Source organism: Rhinoraja longicauda, chromosome 22, assembly GCF_053455715.1.
Source record: "Rhinoraja longicauda isolate Sanriku21f chromosome 22, sRhiLon1.1, whole genome shotgun sequence".
Lineage (NCBI taxonomy): Eukaryota > Metazoa > Chordata > Chondrichthyes > Rajiformes > Arhynchobatidae > Rhinoraja > Rhinoraja longicauda.
In genome coordinates this window covers 27,734,338-27,758,268 of record NC_135974.1, presented here as the reverse complement: position 1 = coordinate 27,758,268, position 23,931 = coordinate 27,734,338, and the positions used below count along the sequence as shown (strand labels likewise).

The window sequence follows — 23,931 nt, the reverse complement described above, 5'->3', positions numbered from 1 at the left end:
GCTCCTGTATCAAAAATGTTACACTTCAAGAAGAGAAGAAATTAATAAATAAGTATGTTTATCGTTTTGTTCCAGAGAATTATGATATGATATGATATGATAATTATCCTTTAGAACAGACTTCTGATAGATTCATTTAAAAAAAAAAATCAATGTAATATTCATTACATAAACTAATATTTTACTATGTAACACAACGAGCAAGTATTTTAATATTGAAGTCATAAAAAAATCTATACACTCTGTCTCATGCCCAGAACAGTTCTGTTATAGTTTAGAACACAACTAGAACTAATTGTTGATTCTTTCAATGAAAGAGGACAAATTCCTCCCCAGCAGAATTATGTAAGGGTATTAAAGTATGGTTTGTTACTGTCTCTCACTCAGCCATTCTACAAAGTTATTTTGAATTGTCACAGATTAAACAATTGCAGGTCACATCAGCTACAATTAAACATCAAAATTGTTTACTGCAATTCCAACACTTGGTTCAATTTAGTTTAATATCAGATTAAGTCTCCAGGCAATCTAACTGATGTGTTTATGAAATGCTCTGAGCTGGTTTCCTGCAATGTGACTGACAGCATGCAAACTCGGAACTGTCTAAATGATTCAAAATGCCATGCCCTGCCATGTCTTTATAATTCTGCTATTATATAGTTACAACAAGGTACTGTTTGTATTTGAAATAGCATGTAATTAAATTTCCATCATATTCAGTGGCAAATTGAAAGTCATGGAAATAAAAATATTTTGATCTATGGGAAAACACATCTTGCAGTAGGAGAATTCAAATAATGGGAATAGAAAAATAATACCCTTTAGAGAATGAAAACAAGTTTATTTCTGTCTTCTCTCGCTTACTCTGTTGTTATGCCACCATAAGTGGCATGACGGGAAAATTATATGTACTCAGCGGCCAATCAGACAGACTAATTTTAAACTATTTCATGGACGTTCTCAGGATTTTGTGCAGAAAGGAACTGCAGATGTTGGTTTACACTGAAGATGGACACAAAATGCTGGAGTAACTCAGCGGGTCAGGCAGCAACTCTGGAGAGAAGGAATGGGTGAGGATTTGGGTTGAGACCTTCTTCATACTCTGACATTACGGGTCTAGACCCTTCTTCCGACTGGACCTGAAATGTCACCCATTCCTTCTCTCTAAAGATGCTGCCTGTCCCGCTCACTCCGGCATTTTGTGTCTATCTCAGGATTTTGTGATTAGCTAATGCTACATCTAGAAGGGAGCCCATAAATTTATTGTTCTGTGATCTATTGTGTTCCCTTGGTTTGGATTCCATTTCACAGTGTAAGCGACAACAAACAATTTTTTTACTTTAAGAAGGACCTCTACTGTTTTAAACACGAATGTAAGTCTCGAATTTCCTGGCACTGGCAAGCCACTCATGCGAGCTTCTCACATACTTGCTAAGCCTGCATTTATTTTATTCAAATCCCCAGTGAAAACTTCCACTCAGAAGCCATCTGATCTTCATTGGCAAAGCAAAGTACAGACATAAATCCCATCACGTGGTAGACAGAGAACAAGCCATGCACAGAGAAAAATAATTCTCACAGCCGGCTAGAACCTGCCTATGACTTAGATGATTGGCAAAACGTTCAAGAAGGTTTGTCTGTTTGTGAAACATTCAAAGATGATTTACATTATATTTTTAAATCTAACTCTTTAAAAACATTTCAATTATCTCTCAATCTTCCATATTCTAGGAAAACAATCCTAAAATGAGAAATCTCTTGGTAACTAGTGACAATTTGTGAACAATATATCCTTGCTATGATATCCTGGTGGGCTAGTTTCATTTTTTGATTCATAAAGGGCAGATCAAAGCTTTTCACAGAATTTTGTGTCCTCAACAACATTTGATTCAAACCTGGCATCACTTCATTTTCTGTTTTATCTCAGTTTTCCAGCATCTGCAGTCCTTGTCTTTTCAACGACTGCAAGGATTACTGCACTATTACGAAAGTTTTAAGCCAAACACAAATGGAGATAACTTCTGGAATTTTGTTTCTGGCCTAAACAGTATGGAGGTCACCAAGGACGTTCAATCAATTTAAATGGATACAATGCTTTTTTTTAACATCACATCTACAAAATTTGGCAGCTTGTATGAAGCATGCGAATGGCTCACATGCTGAAGATGGCCTTAACCAATAGACCTGCTTCAGTTTCATTTCTTTCATGCTGATGTTCTCAATTCCTACCAGTCATTTTCCAATTGAGCCTAGTCTTTATCGTCACAATCTTGCTTCGACCCCACTATAATTTACGTCGGCCACTATCCATTCAAACCCGATGGATTCCCTGATCATTTTGTTTGCCATAGAGCGGTTTTTTATTTCACGCTCTAAATAAAAGACCGTGTGCAATTATCTACCCACAAAATCTCTTCTAACACTTTTTTCACCCAACTGACTTCTTCCACAAGTCCTCACTCTCTAGAATGGAGGAAGATGATAGGTAATGGGCCTTTAAGTTGCAAAATACCTAAGTCTCATGCACAATAAACCTCATGGAAGGACCTCGTATAAAATTGGTAGGAAGGAACTGCAAATGCTGGTTTACACCGAAGATAGACACAAATTGCTGGAGTGACTCAGCGGGACAGGCAGCATCTCTGGAGAGAAGGAATGGGTGATGTTTCGGGTCGAGACCCTTCTTCAGATTGGTCTGATAGCCCTCTTCAGTGCCACTTCAAACCATACAGTTTCAAGCTCAATATGCTTGCCATCTGTGATAGTCAATTATACTCACTGTGATGATCTTCTGCTTGGCACGGAACTAAAGCCAGTGAACGAACGGCTGCGGTTGAGCCCACTAGAATCAGCAGGAGAGGCAAAGTGCAGTTTCACAGACATTGTCCTTGGGGACTTGGATATGGTTCCTAAAAATAGATTAAAAAGACATCAAATATGAGACAGTAGAAAAAATATATATTCCCTGGTCCAGGGACAAGGGAAACAAATATTTGAACCGGCGAAGGTTTAAAGAAAGTTTTACATAAGCAAAGTTATTAATTTTTTATGTTAAGATATTTCCGCTTCTTTCATAATTGGCAAAGCACTTCTTAGCATCTTATAATATTGAATTTTAACAGTGACATCTGAAGAATCACTGAAGAGATTCAAGCACATGTGATGCCCCTGGATACTACAACTATCACATGCAATATTATTACCAATTTAACATTTATCTCTACATAATAGGGCTTCTTAATGTGGACATATTTTACATTTTCATAAGGTAACCATGTCTTGATAAACAGCAATTTCAGGACAGGCTAGTTTTATTTCTGGAGTACATTTCTCCTTCCAGAAACACCAATAGTCACAGATGCACTCCATCTAAAAGTGAAATTAAGAAACTGAGTTCAACGTATTGTCAAATGCACAAGTACGGTGAGATACAGGTACATAAACTCAGACAAGCACACAGAAACAAACTATATATAAATCAAATATAAATTATAATTAACATTTCTAAAAGATAGAAGGCTGTGCAAAAAGAAAAAAGACATAAGTGTAAAAATATAATTTGGAAAAGAAACAAGTCCACAGTAGTGTACAATTACCTAGGTATGATTAGGGTTATGTTGGTTGGTCCAAGAACCTGATAGTTGAAGGAAAGTAACAGTTCCTGCAACTGGTAATGTGGGACTTTAGACTTCTGTACCTCCTGTCCGATGGTAGTGCTAAGAAGAGGTCATGGCCTGGACGGTGGGGATCCTTGAATATAGCGGCTGCTTTTCCTAAAGCAGCTCCACAAATAGATGTTTTCAATGGAGGGGAGGACCATGCCTGTGAAGGACTGGGCTGAGTTCACCCTCCGTCATGCTGTGAAGATAGCGTCAATTAACACACATTTTTTTAATTTTTGAGAATGTGATCATTTTGTTGTTTGTGCATAACGTTCCAATGCACCTAGAACTCTTATTCTTCTCATGGGCTTTAGAGGTGCAAAAAGAGTAGCTTGGGCAAGTAATTGCAATGCACTTTGTAGATGGTACACACTTCAGCAACTAAATGTCAATAATGAAGGGAATAAATTTTAGGTGAATGGTAAGTGTCAAGCATCTTGAGTGTATTCAACAATGCTCCTGACTTGGGCTTTGTAGATGGCAGAAAGCCATTGGGATCTCAAGAAGTGAGTCACTCATCATACGATACATAGCCTCTGACCTGTTCTTGTAGCCATGATATGTATTAACTGGTCCAGCTGAGTTTCTGAACAATGTATTCTCCAGGATATTAATGGTGGGGCTCGGCAAGTTAATGCAATTGAATGTCCAAGAATGTGTGGTCGGATACTCTTGTTGAAGATGGTCATTAGCTTGTACTTTTTTGATATGAATGTTAATTGCCATTTTTGGCCCATACCTAAATGTCACATGAGATTTCTTGCAGACATGGGCAGCTTCACATGCTGAAGAGTTGAGTATGGAATTGAACATGTCAACTTCTCTACATCGGCGAGACCAAACGCAGGCTCGGCGATCATTTTGTTCAACACCTTCGCTCAGTCCGACTTAACCAACCTGATCTCCCTGTGGCTGAGCACTTCAACTCCCCCTCCCAGTCTGACCTTCTCTGTCATGGGCCTCCTCCAGTGCCATCGTGAGGCCCACCGGAAATTGGAGGAACAGCACCTCATATTTCGCTTGGGCAGCTTACAGCCCAGCAGTATGAACATTGACTTCTCTAACTGTAGATAGTTCCTCTGTCCCTCTCTTCCCCTCCCCCTTCCGAGTTCTCCCACTGTCTTCCTGCCTCCACCTATATAATTTCTTTGTCCTGCCCCTCTGACATCAGTCTGAAGAAGGGTCTCGACCTGAAACGTCACCCATTCCTTCTCTCCTAGATGCTGCCTGACCTGCTGAGTTACTCCAACATTTTGTGATACCTTCGATTTGTACCAGGATATGCAGTTATTTTCCTACACATTGTACAGCTATTGATGAACTTCCCTACTTTCTGACCTCCAGCAACCACAACTGTCTTACTTTGTTCAAGGTATATCTTTGACCACTGGAGTTTTTGTCTTTAGACGCTTGCCGACTTTAACGTTACAAAGGCTCCTCGTTGCCACATATGTCAAGTACTGTCATGCTGACCTCTCCTCTGGAGTTTAGGTCTTTTATCCATGTGTTGACCAAGTCAGTGATAAGATGTGGAGCCAACTGGTCAACGATCAATTAATATATCAGCACAGGCACAGATGAATTTCCAAGCATTCGTCTCCTTAAAATGATCCATTATGTCTTCATTCCACTGCTGAACAGAGTCCATCCTTAAAACTTCTTCACAATAGATTTGATCAAAAACAACCACAGCCAGAAACATAGCATCCATTACAAAACAGATGACATCCATCTTTACAGCTGAAGGATTTATATTTGGCACAAGTTCAATATGTTAGTGTTGTTTAAATTATGCTGAAATGGTTGCTTTTCCCACAATGGCTCCAAACTGACAGACAAAATACATAAAAATATCAAAAACATAAGTGCCACATCTCACTGGTGAAAATGCCACACTTACAAAAAGGAACCACATTTTGCAAATCAGCATGTAGAAATATTTTTCTCTTTGCATCATTCTATTTTTTATAATTTACCCAATATTTTGACTGCTGTTTTAAGGATCTAGCCCAAATCTTCTTTTGTCAATCCCAGCCACATGCTCAAGGGCGCAAGAAATACTTGTCAATACAAAACTTCAGAGCCACTATAGATAGACACAAAATGCTGGAGTAACTCAGCGGAACAGGCAGCATCACTGGATAGAAGGAATGGGTGACATTTTGGGTCGAGGCTCTTCTTCAGACAGAGCCACCATGATTGAAAGGAATAGAATGATTTTGATTCTGAAGCAGGATGAAGAACACTGTCTCCAGTAAATACACAAGAAGCCAACATATGGCTGTTTTCCTGCATGAGGCTTCAGGATTCTTTATTGATTATTTATCAAAACAAATGTCAGGGACAGATGGTTCTTCAGGTAGGAAGAAACGATTCTACCCAACAAATGCAAGCTAGTATTGGTATTGCTTTATTATTATCACCTGTGTCGAGATACGGTGAAAAACTTTGCTATCCAGTCAACGAGCTATCCAGTTAAATTACACTATACACAAATACAATCAAGCCATACACAAGTACAATAGGTAATGCAAAGGGAAAATACCAGAGTGCAGAATATAATGTTACAGCGTTATAGCATAACAGTTACAGAGAAAGTAAAAAAAGTGCAATGTTCACAATGAAGTAGGTTAGGAGATTGGGACTCATCTTACCCTTACTCCTACCCTTATGGGTAGACCATTTAGTAATTTGATAACAGCGGAGAAGAAGAAACCGGATCTAGCTAAACACAGTAGTTCCAATAGTTCTATTGGAGCGCCCAACAGAAACCCACATGACCACAATGTGCAAGCTCTTACATGGATAGCACCCAAGGTCAGAAACTGAACCAGGTCCTTAGAGCTCTGAGTCAGCTGGCGTAACTGCTGCATTGTCATGTGACCCCTTTTCAACGTATCCTTAAGCTCTTTTCTACACATCTTGATTTTCTTTTGATGAGACATGTGCATCAAATAATGAGACATGTATCATATCATATCATATCATATCATATATATACAGCCGGAAACAGGCCTTTTCGGCCCTCCAAGTCCGTGCCGCCCAGTGATCCCCGTATATTAACACTATCCTACACCCACTAGGGACAATTTTTACATTTACCCAGCCAATTAACCTACATACCTGTACGTCTTTGGAGGTATGTACAATAAATGGTTTTAGTAGGTAACCACAAACAGAATTATAGTACTATATTGCTGGAGTGAAAATGATGCCAGATAATATAGTTTGGTGTTTATGTTTTTGTATAAAGAGAAATTTAGTTGTTAGCATTGAGGTCGGCAAAAAAGTCTTGCACTTCAGGCTTCAGTCTGGTAGGGACACTGAAGTAAAAAATATATATATTTAAAATATGTAAATTGTTAAAAAAAAAGGCAACCTTAATTTCAGATTTGTCCATCTTGAGAGTAATTAATTTTCCTTCAGATACAGCCTCATTGGATGAGTTGGCCGAGATCGAAAAGTCACATCCTGGGGTTTGTGGAGGAGAGCCCGCATTCCTATACTCCAGGAGAACTGCTTTCCCATCAAAAAAAGATTGGACACTTCAACGCCATAAACAATCTGGCACTGTTACGACCATTGTTTAATAAAGTATAATTTTTTTCATTGAATTATATATATATATATATAATATATATAAATATTAAATGAAAAAAATACATATATATCTGCTATCAATCTCTGCTTCACCCTGAATAATCTTTCTAGCTGGACTAAAATAGTCCCCAGGGACTAAAGTACCTCTGACCTATGCTGTCATGCACAGACAAACCTGCAAATGTTAGCATGGTGAGGACAAGGTCATAGAGGTTTAACATGATGTTAGTTTGTTCACTACCTGGTACAGACCTAGATTGCTAGCAATATTCTTCAGGACTGAGACATCTCCTTAGTAGTTATGCTACATTTGTGCTGATGGATATTTACAGCACCGATTGTTGTAGATCAATGTCAATGATTTTGAGATGGTGCTGGAGAATAGCGCCACTTTACGTGAAACATAGAAACATAGAAAATAGGTGCAGGAGTAGGCCATTCGGCCCTTCGAGCCTGCACCGCCATTCAATATGATCATGGCTGATCATGCAACTCAGTATCCTGTACCTGCCTTCTCTTCATATCCCCTGATCCCTTTGGCCACAAGGGCCACATCTAACTCCCTCTTAAATATAGCCAATGAACTGGCCTCAACTACCCTCTGTGGCAGAGAATGCCACAGATTCACCACTCTCTGTGTGAAAAAAAACGTTCTCATCTCGGTCCTAAAAGACTTCCCCCTTATCCTTAAACTGTGACCCCTTGTTCTGGACTTCCCCAACATCGGGAACAATCTTCCTGCATCTAGCCTGTCCAACCCCTTAAGAATTTTGTAAGTTTCTATAAGATCCCCCCTCAATCTTCTAAATTCCAGTGAGTACAAGCCGAGTCTATCCAGTCTTTCTTCATATGAAAGTCCTGCCATCCCAGGAATCAATCTGGTGAACCTTCTCTGTACTCCCTCTATGGCAAGAATGTCTTTCCTCAGATTAGGAGACCAAAACTGTACGCAATACTCCAGGTGTGGTCTCACCAATGCCCTGTACAACTGCAGCAGAACCTTGTCTTAAAACAGCTTTCTATGATCATTGCTCCTTATTTTCTATCTGTTTCAGTTTTGAGAAAGCCATTAGATCCAGTGTTGAAAGTCTCCTGTCAATCATCGCTAAATCAGAGCAACTCCGACACAACCCTTGCACCGATGACGACAAAGCACAAAATCGTTGCAGTGAACAGAAAGGTTCACTTGAGGTTTTTTTGCACAACATCTGATCTTTTTGGATAGCATGCAAAACGAAGTTTTTCACTGCACTATTGAGACATATAATCATAGAAAAAATAGGTGCAGGAGTAGGCCATTCAGCCCTTAGAGCCAGCACCGCCATTCAATATGATCATGGCTGATCATCCAAAATCAGTACTCCGTTCCTGTTTTTCCCCATATTCCTTGATTCCTTTAGCCCTAAGAGCAAAATCTAATTATTTCTTGTAAACATCCAATGAATTGGCCTCCACTGCCTTCTGTGGCAGAGAATTCCACAGATTCACAACTCTCTGGGTGAAGAAATTTTTCCTCATCTCAGTCCTAAATGGCCTACCCATTATTCTTAAACTGTGACCCCTGGTTCTGGACTGCCCCAACATCAGGATTTTTTTTTCCTGCATCTTGCCTGTCCAATCCTGGAAGAATTTTATATGTTTCTATAAGATCCCTCTCATACTTCTAAATTCCAGTGAATACAAACTCAGTCGACCCATTCTTTCATCATTTGTCAGTCCCGCCATCCCGGGAATTAACCTGGTGAACCTATGCTGCACTCCCTCAATAGCAATAATGTCCTTCCTCAAATTAGGAGCCCAACATTGCACACAATACCCCAGGTGCGGTCTCACCAGGGCCCTGTACAACTGCAGTAGGACCTCCTTGCTCTTAAATTCAAATCCTCTCGCAATGAAGGCCAACATGCCATTAGTTTTCTTCACTGCCTGCTGTTCCTGCATGCCTACTTTGGTACACGTGACAATAATAAACCTGAACCTAAACCTAAACCAGAACATGGAGGCATCTATTAACTGTATTTAAGTAGCTACATGATCAGCTGCAACCTTATGTGAAATGGAACTTTTGTGAATCCGGGATAGTATATTAATGGAATACTACTCTGAAACTATTTTGGTTTAGAAAGTAACCTAAGACAATAATTTCCTTGAAGACTAAATCTGTCGCTGCTTGGACTAATTATAACCAGATCAATAATTGCCAAGAAGCAAGACAATCTTAAACAGATGTTCATTTTATTCAGTCTCTGCAGGAGACCGCTGCATTAAATTATGGCTGAAAATACACATCTCAAAGCCAGTGGCCCAAATATGCATTGTTTTAAAGTGACAATATACAGTGGACTAAGTTCTCAAATTGTCCAAAAAAAAAACCTTGCCTGCGTCCACCTGCCACGCTTTGTCCTGACTCTCTTCCCTTCCAGCATTCTTACCTCCCTACAATCAGTTGGAAGAAGGGTCCCAACCCAAAGCACCATCAGTCCATGTTCTCCAGAGATGCTGCCTGACCCGCTGAATTACTCCAAAGCCATGTGTCTTTTGGTTCTGTTGTAACGCTAATTTTGTGGATTATACATTTATTGGAGAAACTGTTCAAATTTCATATACATTCATTTTAATGGAATGAAATTCAGGTGGTTATTGTCATGGGCAGCTAAACCACATCAGTTTTAAAATCAGGCTGCCAAGTTTTCCAGTATGTTTTCATGATAAAAGCTTTGCTTCTGAAATTCTGAGACAAATACAATGTCAGTACTTGGAATCTTTGGTTAATTTTGCCTTAATATATCCATGCTTAGCTGTGAAGTAGAGCAATGAATCACTGTCACTATGCTAATGAACGTGACACCAATTAGTCATAATCTTTAATGGGAAATATTCACTTATAGAACTTTTGCATATTTATTAGCAGCTATCAATCTTCAGGCAGTCTGGTTAAAGTTCTATGCCGTGGAGCAGTTACACACAGATTCAATACCTGTCCACCCCCCTTAACCTCCTACACTATGAATTTTTAATCTGAGACACAATTGGTTTGGGAATATTTGCCTAGAAGAAAAGTCCTTAGCTCACCACTGTTAATGCAAATCCACAATCATATCTGTGTTCAACATATTGGAGCAGTTATACTGTAAATAAAATGTTACCATGTTTCCTGTACATTTACAGGCTGATATCATAAATCATGCAGCGCAGAAATAGGCCATTTGGTCCATCATGTCCATGCTGACCTTTTTGTCCATCAATACTAATCCCATTTTCCATCAATCGGACCATATCCTTCTATGCTTTGCCTATTTAAGTGTGTCTAAATGCCCCTTAAACAAAGTAATTGTATCTGTTTCCACTATCTCATCCGGCAGCACATTCCAGACATTAACCATTCTGCGTAAAATACCTACTCTTGAGTTCCCCTTGAAAGCTTCTTGCTCTTACCTTAAATATATGTCATCCTGTTTTTAATAACTCAGCCATTGGAAAAAAAAGAGTTTCACCATTTAAGCATCTCCTAATTTTATATAGTTCTGACAGGTCACCCCTCAACCTCCTTTGCTGCAAAAGAAACAAGCCAACCTTTCAAATCTCTGCCCATAACTAATGCTCTCCAATCTAGGGAGCATACTAGCGAATATCCGCTGCACCATCTCCAGTGCAATCACATCTTCCTTCTAGTAACAACCAGAACTTGTATACAGTGCAACCTAACCAGTGTTTGGTAAAGTTGCAACATATTCCCCATCTCTTATATTGTCTGCCCATACTTACTCCCAGACTGTTGAACAGCATCCCACTCCCCATCAGAACTGCCCCCTCTATCGACTCCTTTAAGTCCAAGCTCAAAACCTATGTCTATTCCCTAGCATTTGAGGCGCTCTGAGGGGGCACTGTAAACTGTAAACTGTTTATGTATGTGTTGTTAGGTTTGTGTGTTATTGTATGTTCGTTTTTAGTACCTGCACTGATGTACAGCACTTTGGTCAATGTGGGTTGTGTTTAAATGTGCAATAGAAATAAAATTGACTTGACTTGACTTATGTTAATAGTCTCTCGTTGTCTCTTCCTATCTAAATTAGATTTGATGACATAACATCCCACATTTTAAAAGATATTTCCTGCATACTCGCTTCAAATCTTGGAAAACCTTTGTTGTTCAATTTAGGTTGAACACCAGCTCATTACCCACAAATAAATTGGTCCCAGTTCTATTGAGGTAACACTATCCAAATTGTCCCACCTCTCCCGGAAATATTACTAATGTCTCAGAAATCTAAGGCTCTCCCTCCTCTATCAAATCCCAGTTATACCATCACATGCTCTATCCTCCTATTTTTGCACTGACTAGCTCATGGTACAGAGCGTGCTGGAACTGGCCATTCAGCCCACAATGTCTGTATTGAACATGCTGCCATATTAAACCAATCCTTTCTGTGCTCCATATCACTCGATTCTCTGCATATTCCTGTATCTATCTGAAAGCATTTTCAACACTACCGTTGTATCTGCCTCCACCACTACCCCTGGCAATAAATTCCAGGCATCTATCATTCTGCATAAAAAAACTCCCCCTGCACATCTCAGTTATGATCATACTGATCATAAAGTTATGCCATCTGGTATTTGATATTAACACCATGGGAAAAAAAGGTTCTCTATTCCTCTCATCGTTTTATAAACTTCTATCAGATAGCGTGTCTGCCTCTGAAGCTCCAGAGAAAACAAGCTGAGTTGGTCCAACCTCTCATTATAGCCAATGCCCTCTTAATCCAGGCAGCATCCTGGTAAACTTCTTATGCACCTTCTTCAAAGTCAGCAATCCTCCCTGTATTGGAGCAACCTGAACTGTACTTAATATCTTGGAGAATGACCTGCAGCAGTTCTAGTCGAAGACCCAACTTCAGGCAGCACCTTCTTGACATGAGGGCAAAATCTCTACAATGGCATTAACAAAGTGGCAGTGGTAGGACCACAATTATTATCCTGCTGAATGAGTAGAACAGATTCACGTGCCACCTCATCAATTACCATTTTCTCTGGCCTCAACAAGAACTAACTGTTGGAATCCTATTATATGCTTGTCAAACTTCTGCTTTTAATACCTCTGGATGAAGTTGTCCAAAATCATCCAAACGATGGTATTAAGAGACATGAAAGCAGGAGTTTGATTTTCTGGTACATCCACTTCTATGCTGGTTATGGATCAGGAGTCGAGAGTCAAGAGTGTTTCATTGTTATATGTACCGAAAACAGAACAATGAAATTCATACTTGCAGCAGGTCTGTAAACACAGTACTCATAGATAACATAATAAACAAAAGAAAGTTTAATAAATTAAAGAAAACAATATTAATGCAAATTAAAGGCCAGGTAAGGTAATAACAATAGTTCATATTTGTAGTGTTCAAGGAAGATGCTGTTGTTGAACCCGGACATCGCAGTTTTTATACTCCTATACCTTCTTCCTGATGGCAGGATTGAAAAGAGTGCATTGCCTGGGTGGTGAGGGTCCTTGATGAAGCTAGCTGTGTTTTTGAGGCAGAGCCTCCTATAGATCCCTTCGATGGGGGGAGATCAGTGCCCGTGAAGGATCGGGTGGTGTCCACCGCGTTTCGCAATCTCCTACATTCCTGAGGTTTTGAGTTACCGAACCAGGCCATGATGCATCCAGTCAATATACTCTCTACCATACACCTGTAGAAGTTCAAGAGAGTATTCGCCAACTTACTGAATCTCCTCAATCTTCTGAGAAAGTAGAGGTGTTGATGGGCTTTCTTTATGATTGCATGTGCCAGGCCTATGACAGATCTTCAGAACTATGCAGGCCCAGAAATTTGATGTTGTTGACTCTCTCCACCACCAACCCATCGATGAAGAAAGGTTTGTGCATTCTTGGTATTTTTCTTCTAAAGACAACAATCAGCTCCTTGGTCTTACTGATGTTGAGAGCAATTTTGTTGCCTGGCACCATTCAATCAGACGATCTCCCTCTGCCACTCTGGCTCATCATTACCTGTAATTCATCCAACAACGGTAGTGTCGACGATGAATTTAAAGATAGAGTTGGAACAGTGTCCTGATGCACAGTCATGGGTATAGAGTAAGTAGAGCAGGGGACTGAGTACACAGCCTTGAGGTGTCCCTGTACTGATGGTTATCGAGGAGGTGATTTTGTTGCCCATTCAGACTGATGTGGTCTGTTGATGTGGAAGGTGAGGATGTGGCTGCAAAGGGATGTGCAAAGACCCAGTTCTGTGAGCTTGGTAACAAGTTTGGAGGGGATGATAGTTTGGTACTCTGAGCTGCAGTTGATGACAACAGGAGAATGTATTACTGGGTAAACTCAAGTGCAACCTTCCTGGTGGTCTCTCTGAAAATGCATCCTTTCCTCCTGATATGTTGAATATAGAAGGGTAAAGATGGAGAAGCCAGTATGGGAATGTGATGGTCAGAGTAAATGACGTGATAACTGAAAATTGCTGTCCTGCAAAGCATTTACCGTTTCACACCAAACTCCTGAGTAAGTAATTGTACAGCACAGACCTTTACTATCTGACTCTTGCCCTATAAGTTTTACAAACATACTGAATCAGAATATACTCTATGTACTCATGCTGTCTTAGAGGACAGAGCATTGATTGCCACATACCTGTTGAAGTCTGCATGGCCCGTCCTGAGCTACGAGTAGAACAAACTGAACACTATATTTTTGGAGATCTGCTTTTTTCCTTGGCAGGTAATAGTTTTTGCCATATGGAGTAAATTTAGACTCACACCCCACAAATTCTCTCAGAATTGTGCGATTTTAACATGAATGATTGGTTCCAGAGTAGCCAGGAAATCCATCGAGTTACAAAACTATTTTTCCTTCTTCTGAGTTTTCAAACATTGATCAGGCAGTTTTCTTTCAGCAACGTTTAAAAAAAAATTGTTCTTGTTTTGTGTCACTTAGTAGGAGATGATAAATAATGATGACTGAAAATCACACAGTCGGAATTGCTTCAAACTATTCACTTAATTGCTAAGACCCACAGATTGAACTGAAAGCTGTTATGGCCTCAGCAGTTAAAAAGCCCTGGGAAATCAATGTAATGCCATGGTTATATTATTTAATATATGTGTGTTTTGATAGCATACCCAAGAAGATTCCTTTTATGGCAAGACCTAATATGATATCATGTGTACAGGACCTTTGATAAACCCTGAACTGGCCAACACTCAAAAACTCTTATCAAACATTCCTAAACCTCCCACAATACATCCTTCCCAATGCAATTTGACTCAGCTGCACTCCACTTTTGATCCAAAAAGATGCAGATCCCTCAAATGGATTAATATCTGAGTTCCAGGAGAGTGATTTTCTTGACTTAGCCTTTACAGGAAAGTCATGCAGGTATGAATAAAGAAAGCATTATTAATTTGAATTTTCATCACTAATATTCAAATGCATTGCAGCCTCTCACTGTTTCCAAGAGATATGACCATGGAGCAAAAGACCATGAGCGATTTTCCACAAAAGTGCTCCGCGTACTACTTAGACCTTCCCATTTGAACGTGGCTCTGGATTTACTGTTTCGGACATTTCAGCAGAGTCATTTTCTTCTCACTTGCTAAAATTTATGAAGATTTAGCACACTGTTCAATTCAGTAGGAGACATTCTACAGTGAACTTCAAAGTTAATGAAAAGTTTTAAAAATTCAATAATTGTCCATTAAATGTTAAATGATTCACACCTATCATGTTACTTCTTCTTAGGCAGTTCCTTGGAGTTGAAGATGACATATTCTAGTTTACTGGGATCTGACTAACAAACCTCCCAGGAGAGTGCAGCTAATTTTAGAACTGATGGGAAATCTTTCCCTACAGAGACTACACTTCAGAATCAAGGTCAACCAAACCTCTGTGATCTGATGTGTGGGTGAGGTTTGCCATTCTCAGAAGCTGAGTCAACTTGTCAACATCTTAATCGAAACATATGAGAGAATAAGCCTGACAATCAACATCTGCAAGACTAAGGTCCTCTGCTGACACACACCACACTGCCTTCTGTCAAAAAGCAGATTATAATGAGACCTTGGAAAGTCTGGACTACTTCCCATATCTCAGGGGCCATCACAGGGGGAAGGCAAACGTCAATAAACTGCCTTCAAAACACTAGCTCAGCCTTTGATTAATTAAGAAAAAGTGTGTTTGTTGACCATGACCTCAGACCTGGCACAAAACTCATGGTCCTCTAGGCACCATCATCTCTGTCTTCCTCTATGCTTCCAAGTCTTGGACCAACTCCTGCAGACACCTGAAGCCACTGGTGCTAGCACTAGTGCAGACTTATTGGCTTCATGCCTCAGCACATGGCCCAATATCAAATGTGCTAAGTTCACTTAAGGCGAGCAAGCACTACCTAAAGTTAGCTAGTTCTTCTTAAAGGCTAGGTGAAGAACATTGCAGAGCTTCAACAAATGGAAACCATAGAATAATATAACCTGATAAATGGAGGACTCCAGTTATCTGACACTGCACTGGAGACCATGGTGAAGGAAGTGCAAAATAAGAGAGTTGAGAATCATCTACATTGAATGTATCTGTACGAGGGAGCTTTCCAGAAAATGTTGTGAAAGCCATGGGTGAAGAGTTGTGTCAGTCAATGCCAGGTACAAATCGCTGACGACTTGTTTGTAATTCTGCAAAAATTGCACTTTAGTTATTTGTGCTCAATGTACCACAGTTACTTCACTCATCCACCAGCAGTTATACAACCATAGAACCACAGAGCTCAAGTGCACTGAAACAAGGTTTTTAGCTCAACAAGTTCACGCTGACCTTCAAATACACATCAATCACATATCATTCTCCCCACATTCCCATCAACAACCCCAGATTCTACCACTAATCTGCGCACTATAATGGGTTTAACCCAATTGTTGTAATTAAATGTTGTTTGTTGAGTTTGAAGGAAGTATTTTCCCCCTAAAATCATGTCAAGGAAATCTAAAAAGGGACAAAGATAATAACATTTAAATCTGTCTCTCGCCCAGAGTAGGTGAATTGAGGATGAGAGGACATAGGTTTAAGATGAAGGGAAGAGATTTAGTAGGAATCTGAGGGGTAACCTTTTTAGACAAAGGGTGGTGGGTGTATGGAACAGGCTGCCAGTGGAGGTAGTTGAGGCTGGGACTATCCCAACGTTTAAGAAACAGTTAGGCAGGTACATGGATAGGACAGGTTTGGTGGGATATGGACCAAACGCTGGCAGACTAATATAACTGGGTCATGTTGGTCAGCCTGGGCAAGTTGGGCCGAAGGGCCTGTTTCCACGCTGAATCACTCTATGACTCTATTTAGTCTCTTATATATTTTTAAAGAATATCCTGGTGCTTTACAGCTGTTGACCTCCATTGGATAGTCACTGATGTAACGCAACAAAAAATAGAAGCCAATTCGCACCAGGAAGTTCACATGGACAACACAATGATCATTTTCAAATGATTTACTTTGGAAATATTGTTTGAGGAATAAACAGTTTCCAGTGTAGTGTGACTAGTCTTCTTTGAAACAATGTTGTGGAATGTTTATGTTAATCAAGTAAGGAGAATAAACCTCAGTTTAACACCTCTTCCAAGAGAGGGTTCTTTCAAAAGGGCAGGTCCCTAGTACAATACTGACGCCCGCGTCTGACTGAACGGAACTCTGTTTTACCTATTAAATCTGAGAGCACAAAAAATAATGCCTGTTTTATCAATAATGGTTAATTGAGACCAAGGGAAGGATCTTCCCCTGAAATTAGTATCTCTGCAGCCTAATGCAGTAAAGGCAGAATTACAGAGTGACATGGTAACTACATTATCCATCCAGTTCCTGAACACTTCACTTCAACATCACTTCTCCACCAAACCTTGAATGCAAAATGCAATTGCTTTTTAAATGGTTCTGTAATTTCATCTCAGCTGTCTTCTTCAAAAGACCATTCCGTATATTAATTACACTATGTAAAAAAGAGCTTCCTGTCCTAAATTTGCCATTTTGCTGGTTTGAACTTGTACGCATTCGCATTGTCCCCTTAATCTTTAAATTTATTGAATCTTAGGACATCCATATAGTGTAGAACCTAAAACGTGTAATAAAAGAAATAAAACGTGTCTGACGAAGGGTCTCGACCCGAAACGTCACCCATTCCTTCTCTCCCGAGATGCTGCCTGACCTGCTGAGTTACTCCAGCATTTTGTGACTAAAACGTGTAATGTTGCCTCCTCCCCTTTGAACATCACAAAACTCCCGACCGACTGTAACAGAGAAACATCAATATCATTACACTTGTTCAAAGGCAAAATGGAATAATCATATCATATCATATATCTACAGCCGGAAACAGGCCTTTTCGGCCCTCCAAGTCCGTGCCGCCCAGTGATCCCCGTACATTAACACTATCCTACACCCACTAGGGACAATTTTTACATTTACCCAGCCAATTAACCTACATACCTGTACGTCTTTAGTCTGAGGATTAGGTGTGAAAGAGGAGGCAAATGAGCAAATGTTGAGGTGCTGATTGCAGTTCAGCATTATCTTTGTCTAGAAGGTAAGTTAATTAAGGAACAGGAGCAGGAAAAGGCCTGGTCTGTGAAGCCAATTGTGCCATTCATTAAGATCACGACTGGTCTTTTATCTCAGTCCCATTTTACAGCACTATTCCTATATCACTTGATTTCCTTTATGCCTAGAAATCTGTTGATATTTGTTTTGAATGAGTACAATGGCTGTTCAATGTAGCTGTCCAGGTAGGAGAATTCCACAACTTTCTTAGTGAAGTTCACAACCTTCTGAGTGAAGAGGTTAATCTTCAGTTGAGTCTGAAACTGCCTACCCCTCTATTCTCAAACTGTGTCCCTGGTCTAAGACTCCTTTGTCAGGGGAAATATCCACCCTGCATCTGACTTGTTACGTCTTTCACAAATTTTGCAAGTTTTAATGAGATCTAATTTCATTCTTCCAAGCTGAATACAATCCCAGTCTACTCAATTTCTTCTCACACGACAAATCTGCTTTCCATAGAACTAGTCTAGCAAATTATTGCTGCACTTACTCTATTACAGGTGCATCTTCTCTTAAATAAGGAGACCAAAACTGTACACAATAATTCATCTGTGGTCTCACCATTTGCCATAAGACTTCTTTACATCTGTAACCAGAAACTCTTGTCATAAAGGCTAACAAACCAATCACCCTCTTAATAAGTTGCTACACTCAAATGTTAGCCTTCAGCAACTTACTAGATGCACATCCAAATATCTTTGAACAGCAACACTAATATGCTCTCACTACTTTAATAAATATTATGTTATGTGCACCAAATTGGAAGATTTCACAGTTTTCCACTTTATATTCTGTATCCTACGTTTCCAAAACCTCATGCTTCCTCACTCAATTTGTCCCATCTCCTTGAAGTATTTTTTCATCCTTCTTCATACTCACAATCTCATATAGTTTGGTGTCAATAGCATACACGATGCAAGACATTTGTTTCCCTCATTCAAGTCATTTATATTGCCCTAGAAAGGTAAGGGAAAGGACCCCAAAAGTTATCCCAATAGTCACAGTCTGCACCCTGAGGAGGACCACTCTTTAATTTCCACCCAATAACTAATTCTCAGTCCCTGTCAATGCTAAACTTCCAATTCTATGTGCTAAAACCTTGTAAGTACTCTGTAAGACCTTATCAGAAGCCCTCTGGAAATTCAAATAAACCACATCCACAGATCCCCCCTTATCTATTCAACTATTTAATAGTTAAATCCCAAGGAACTGCTGATATTATAACCCAGAATTTTGAGGATGGCTTAAGAGATAACGTTTATCAACAACCAAGGTTATTCATCACATTCTCAAAGAACTCCAACAGATCCATCAGACATGATTTTCCTTTCAACAATCCATGCTGACTCTCCTCAATCCTATTATTCTTTTCATGGGTTATTAGATCGTTTATTGTATTTTTCATATTCCCTATCATTAACCTTAGGCCAGCAGGTTAGTTATTATGTGTTTTTCTTTTCTTTCTTAAAGAGTGGGGTCATATTTGCTCCCTTGGATACACTGGAAACATTCCAGAATCTACAGAACCTTGGACGTTGATAACCACAGCACTTGATCTCTTCAGCCATCCTCAAAACTTTGGGATTTAACAGTATTAAATCAAACAAATTCTCCAATATTATTTTGGCTTACACTTAGATTCTTCAGTTCCTCATTCTTACTTGATTCTTGAATCTCTGATAGAGCCAGTAGACTTGTGTGTGTCTTTCTCTGTGAAGCCAAGCAGAGTAACTGTTTCATTCCTCTTAAGATTTCTTAAAGTCTATTTTTATGCCACTAGCCTGTCTACACTCATATTCTAGCTTGCCTTTCTTTATTAAGTTCTTAATCTTCCGCTGCTGAATTCTAACACATTTCCATCTCCTGCTATTTCTGGCAACTTTACAAGCTTCTTCTTTTGATTTAAAATGAATTTTAATATCTCAGGATGAACATGGACAAATCATTTTTCCTGATGGTTATTTCAGCCCAAAAAAAATTGTTGGCACCTTGCACATTGTTTCTTTAAATGTTAACCATTGCCTCTCTCTCATTGTGCCTTTCAATGCATTAACCCAATCAATAACAGTCAATTTCTCCTCTTATTTTTGGGGGGGATATTCGACTCCACTATTGCACTGAACACCATCACTTTCAATCTCAATGTCAAATTCTATCATATTATCGTCATTCACCCCCAAAGACTCGTTGATAATAAGATTATCAATCAACCCCTTTCTTATTGCACAATACAAGATGCAAACTAGGCTTTTCTCTTGTAAGTTCCATGACATATTGATCTTGCACAGCATTTCATATACATTCCATCAATGAATCTTCCACATTATCATGGTACATTTGATTTGTCCCACTGACATGCAGAATACAGTTTATCACAATTACTATTACACTTCGAAACATAGAAACAAAGAACGTAGGTGCAGGATTAGGCCATTCGGCCCTTCGAGCCAGCACTGCCATTTAATATGATCATGGCTGATCATCCAGAATCAGGATCCCATTCCCGTTTTTTCCCCATATCCCTTGATTCAATTAGCCATAAGAGCTATATCTAACTTTCTCTTGAATACATCCAGTGAATTGGCCTCCACTACTTTCTGTGGCAAAGAATTCCACAGATTCACAATTCTCTGGGTGAAAATATTTTCCTCATCTCAGTCCTAAATGGCCTACCTCTTATTCTTAAACTGTGACCCCTGGTTCTGGACTCTCCCAACATGGGGAACATTTTTCCTGCATCTAGCCTGTCCAATCCCTTAATAATTTTATATGTTTCTATGATCCCCTCTCATCCTTCTAAATTCCAGCGAATACAAGCCCAGTCTACCCATTCTTTCATCATATGTCAGTCTTGCTATCCCAGGTATTAACCTGGTGAACCTACGCTGCACTCCCTCAATAGCAATAGTGTCCTTCCTCAAATTAGGAGACCAAAATTGCACACAATGCTCCAAATACGGTCTCACCGGGGCCCTGTACAACTGCAGTAGGATCTCCTTGCTCCTCTACTCAAATCCTCTCGCAATGAAGGCCAACATACCATTTGCTTTCTTCACTGTCTGCTATACCTGCATGCTTACTTTCAGTGACTGATGTACTAGGACACCTAGATCTCGCTGCACCTCCCCTTTTCCTGATCTGACACCATTCAGATAATAATCTGCCTTCTTATTCTTGCCACCAAAGTGGATAACCTCACACTTATTCACATTATACTGCATCTGCCATGCATCTGCCCACTCACCCAACCCATCCAAATCACCCTGCAGCCTCGTAGCATTCTCCTCACAGCTCATACTGCCACCCAGCTTTGTGTCATCCGCAAACTTGGAGATGTTACATTATATTCCTTCGTCTAAATCATTAATATATATTGTAAATAACTGGGGTCCCAGCACTGAGCCTTCCGGCACCCCACTAGTCACTGTCTGCCATTCTGAAAAGGACCCGTTAATTCCTACTCTTTGCTTCCTGTCTGCCAACCAGTTCTCTATCCATGTCACTTACCTCTAATTTCCTGACCAATGACTCTCCCAATATTGCAACTACTATTTCATGGCCTATAAATAACTCCTAGCAATGTTGTCTGCCTTTCGCCATTTCGTAACTCAATCCAAATTGATTCTTATTCTACACCATAATCCATCTCATCAAGCTCACTTTGCACCATTGCACTATCCTTCTCTATCATTAATGGAAATACATCAACCCCTTTGCCCATTCTCCTGTCTTTCCTAAATGTTATGTACCCTGGAAAATGTAGTTCCCAGCTTTGGTTGACCCGTAGCCAAGTTTCCACAATGACAACGATATCATAACCATTTACTTCCATTTGTGCCATTAATTCATTTATTGAATGCTACATATTCAGATACAACACCTTTAGTTATTTTCAGTTAAACATTTTACAGTACTTTAATGTCCTTCATTGCATGTTTTGCATTTATTTCAATTATTTTCTACATTCCCCTTCATGCTTTGTCTGTCAATATTCAAAATTCACCAACCTTTAATCAAATTCATCTATATTAGCCATAACCATAATCTCAATAAATAACAATGTTTGATTAATTCCTTTTCTGCGAGGTTTTGAATATGATCTGCACCAAACCATCTCTTTCTAATGTGATGCTTATGAATCTGCCTTTTGTTTCCAAGCAACAAGCTATGGCTGGAGTTGCTGTTCGGAAAGCAAAACAACATAGCTATACAGCTATACCAACCGACGGGCTTCCCATTTACTGTTTGTTCTTATAACGCTTGTTTGACACACATGGTTAATTCTATTGTGGTCAAATAAATTCCAGGAGATTCCTTTAAACCCATAGGTACCATTCTGACATAAATTCCCTGTTATATCAATTTATTTGGTTCAAAAGGTTCTGCACTCCGTGTCAAATAGAATAAGCAATGACAGATTGTTTGAACAATCACATAATGTGGCTCAGATTGAAGACTTGCGACAATTACAAAATCACGTTTTTTTTCCTCTGGAAATAAGGCTTATGCCTGCAGAGGAAAGCTGCAAATACTCATTGCTTTTTGTTCATTTAAACAGACCCATTCTAAGTATTTAAACATAGCTGTAGGACAATATAATGCCACTGGTTCCTATTAAAAAAAATCTTACCCATTTTGTCTCTTTGCTGATTGACTATAATGGAACATCAGATTCTGATCAATTAGAGTCACATTGTTATACATAACAAGAATTCTTCAAACATTCCAAGTTTTGAAACACATTTACAAAGATCAAGATTTACCATGTATAAGCAAACACAAATCATTCCATCTTACCAGAAGAAATACAAAAGCTCGAGTCGTTGACGTCCGAAGATTTAGTTGTCTCTTTAGAATTTATAAATCGCCTATTATTTTGATCCAATTTGCCACATTGATTTAATTACTTCAGCATTTCCTGACTTGACTAGTCTTTGTCGTCTTTTCTCCTGGACTGTTGTAAACTCTTTGCCTATGAACTCTGAGATCCCCTGTGAGAGTTACTTACGATGAAGTTTAACACAAAGTGTTAACTTTTCAATTCCCCATAGTAAACTAATCCAACTGGCAGAATGCCATTGATGATGTTTGTTCAGAACATTGCATTCTTGTGTAAGATAGCTTGTAGAAACTGTTTCATAAATACAAAATCTTAACAAATATGCAATGGGGTCACAGTTCCTGACAATTAGATAACTTTTTCACTTTTGAGTTAACTATTGTTAGACATCCAAAGTATTGGCTGAACATTTCATAGGATACATTAGTTATATTCTAAACTGCAGTTTTAATTGATAGGAAGTGGTTTTAAATTTGTATCTATGTGAACAGTTTAGTTAAGTAAAGTAAACATTACAAAGTCATCATAAGAACAAAACAATAAAATGGGGGAAGCTTTAATAACCTTTTTTCAATCTGCCATTTAATATAATCATGAACTTTTTCAGCCTTTTTCCCATGTCCTTTGATACCTTTAGTAAAAATCTGTTGATTGCAATCTTGAATATACATGTCGATTAAGGATTCATGATTATCCATGAAAGAAAATTCCAAAGATTCACCACTCTCTAAATGAAGAAAAACTTATTTGCTATACATAGTAGGCACCCGATTTCAAGATTGTAATGCCGAGTTGTAACCTCTTCAGATACAGGAAGCAAATCTATAAACATACACTATGCACTCCAAAACTGTTCTGTCTCACTGACATAATCTCTCAATCTTCCAAATTCCAGTGAATATAGGTCCATTCCTCGCCTCATATAGGTCCATTAATCTCTCCAGTGCGCCAGTCTGCACCAATGGTACTGAAGTTGAAATGGTAGAGAGCTTCAAGTTCCTAGACATAAATATCAGCAACAATCTGTCTTAGACCACCACATTGAAGCTATGGCCAAGAAACCACATCAATATCTCTACATCCACAGAAGACTAATGAGTTCAGCATGTCTCTAACAACTCTTACCAACATTTACAGATGCACTGCAGAAGCACCCGGAATGCATCACAGTTTTTGGTTTGGCAATACCTCTGCCCAAGAGCACCAGGAATAACAGAAAGTTGTGATTGCAGTCCAGTTCATCA

The 23,931-nt window shown here is 39.2% G+C and overlaps 1 protein-coding gene across 5 annotated transcripts in view; it reads right to left on the bottom strand.

Annotated features, from left to right (window-relative positions):
- Nucleotides 1–23,931, bottom strand: part of ripor3 (RIPOR family member 3) — a 104,970-nt gene that overhangs the window by 59,765 nt on the left and 21,274 nt on the right. For 2 of the 5 annotated variants that reach the window (XR_013548761.1, XM_078419338.1), the window contains exons 1-2: nt 21,855–21,952; nt 2,780–2,909 (exon numbers count right to left, since the gene is read on the bottom strand). Coding sequence is in view for 4 of the 5 variants with exons in the window: in XM_078419338.1 (XP_078275464.1) it covers nt 2,780–2,909; nt 21,855–21,870 (146 nt within the window). In the remaining variant the exon portion in view is untranslated. Of the gene's footprint in view, nt 1–2,779; nt 2,910–3,596; nt 3,676–19,479; nt 19,558–21,854; nt 21,963–23,931 lie in introns of those variants that run through there. The other 3 variants (XM_078419340.1, XM_078419342.1, XM_078419339.1) reach the window with 3 other exon arrangements.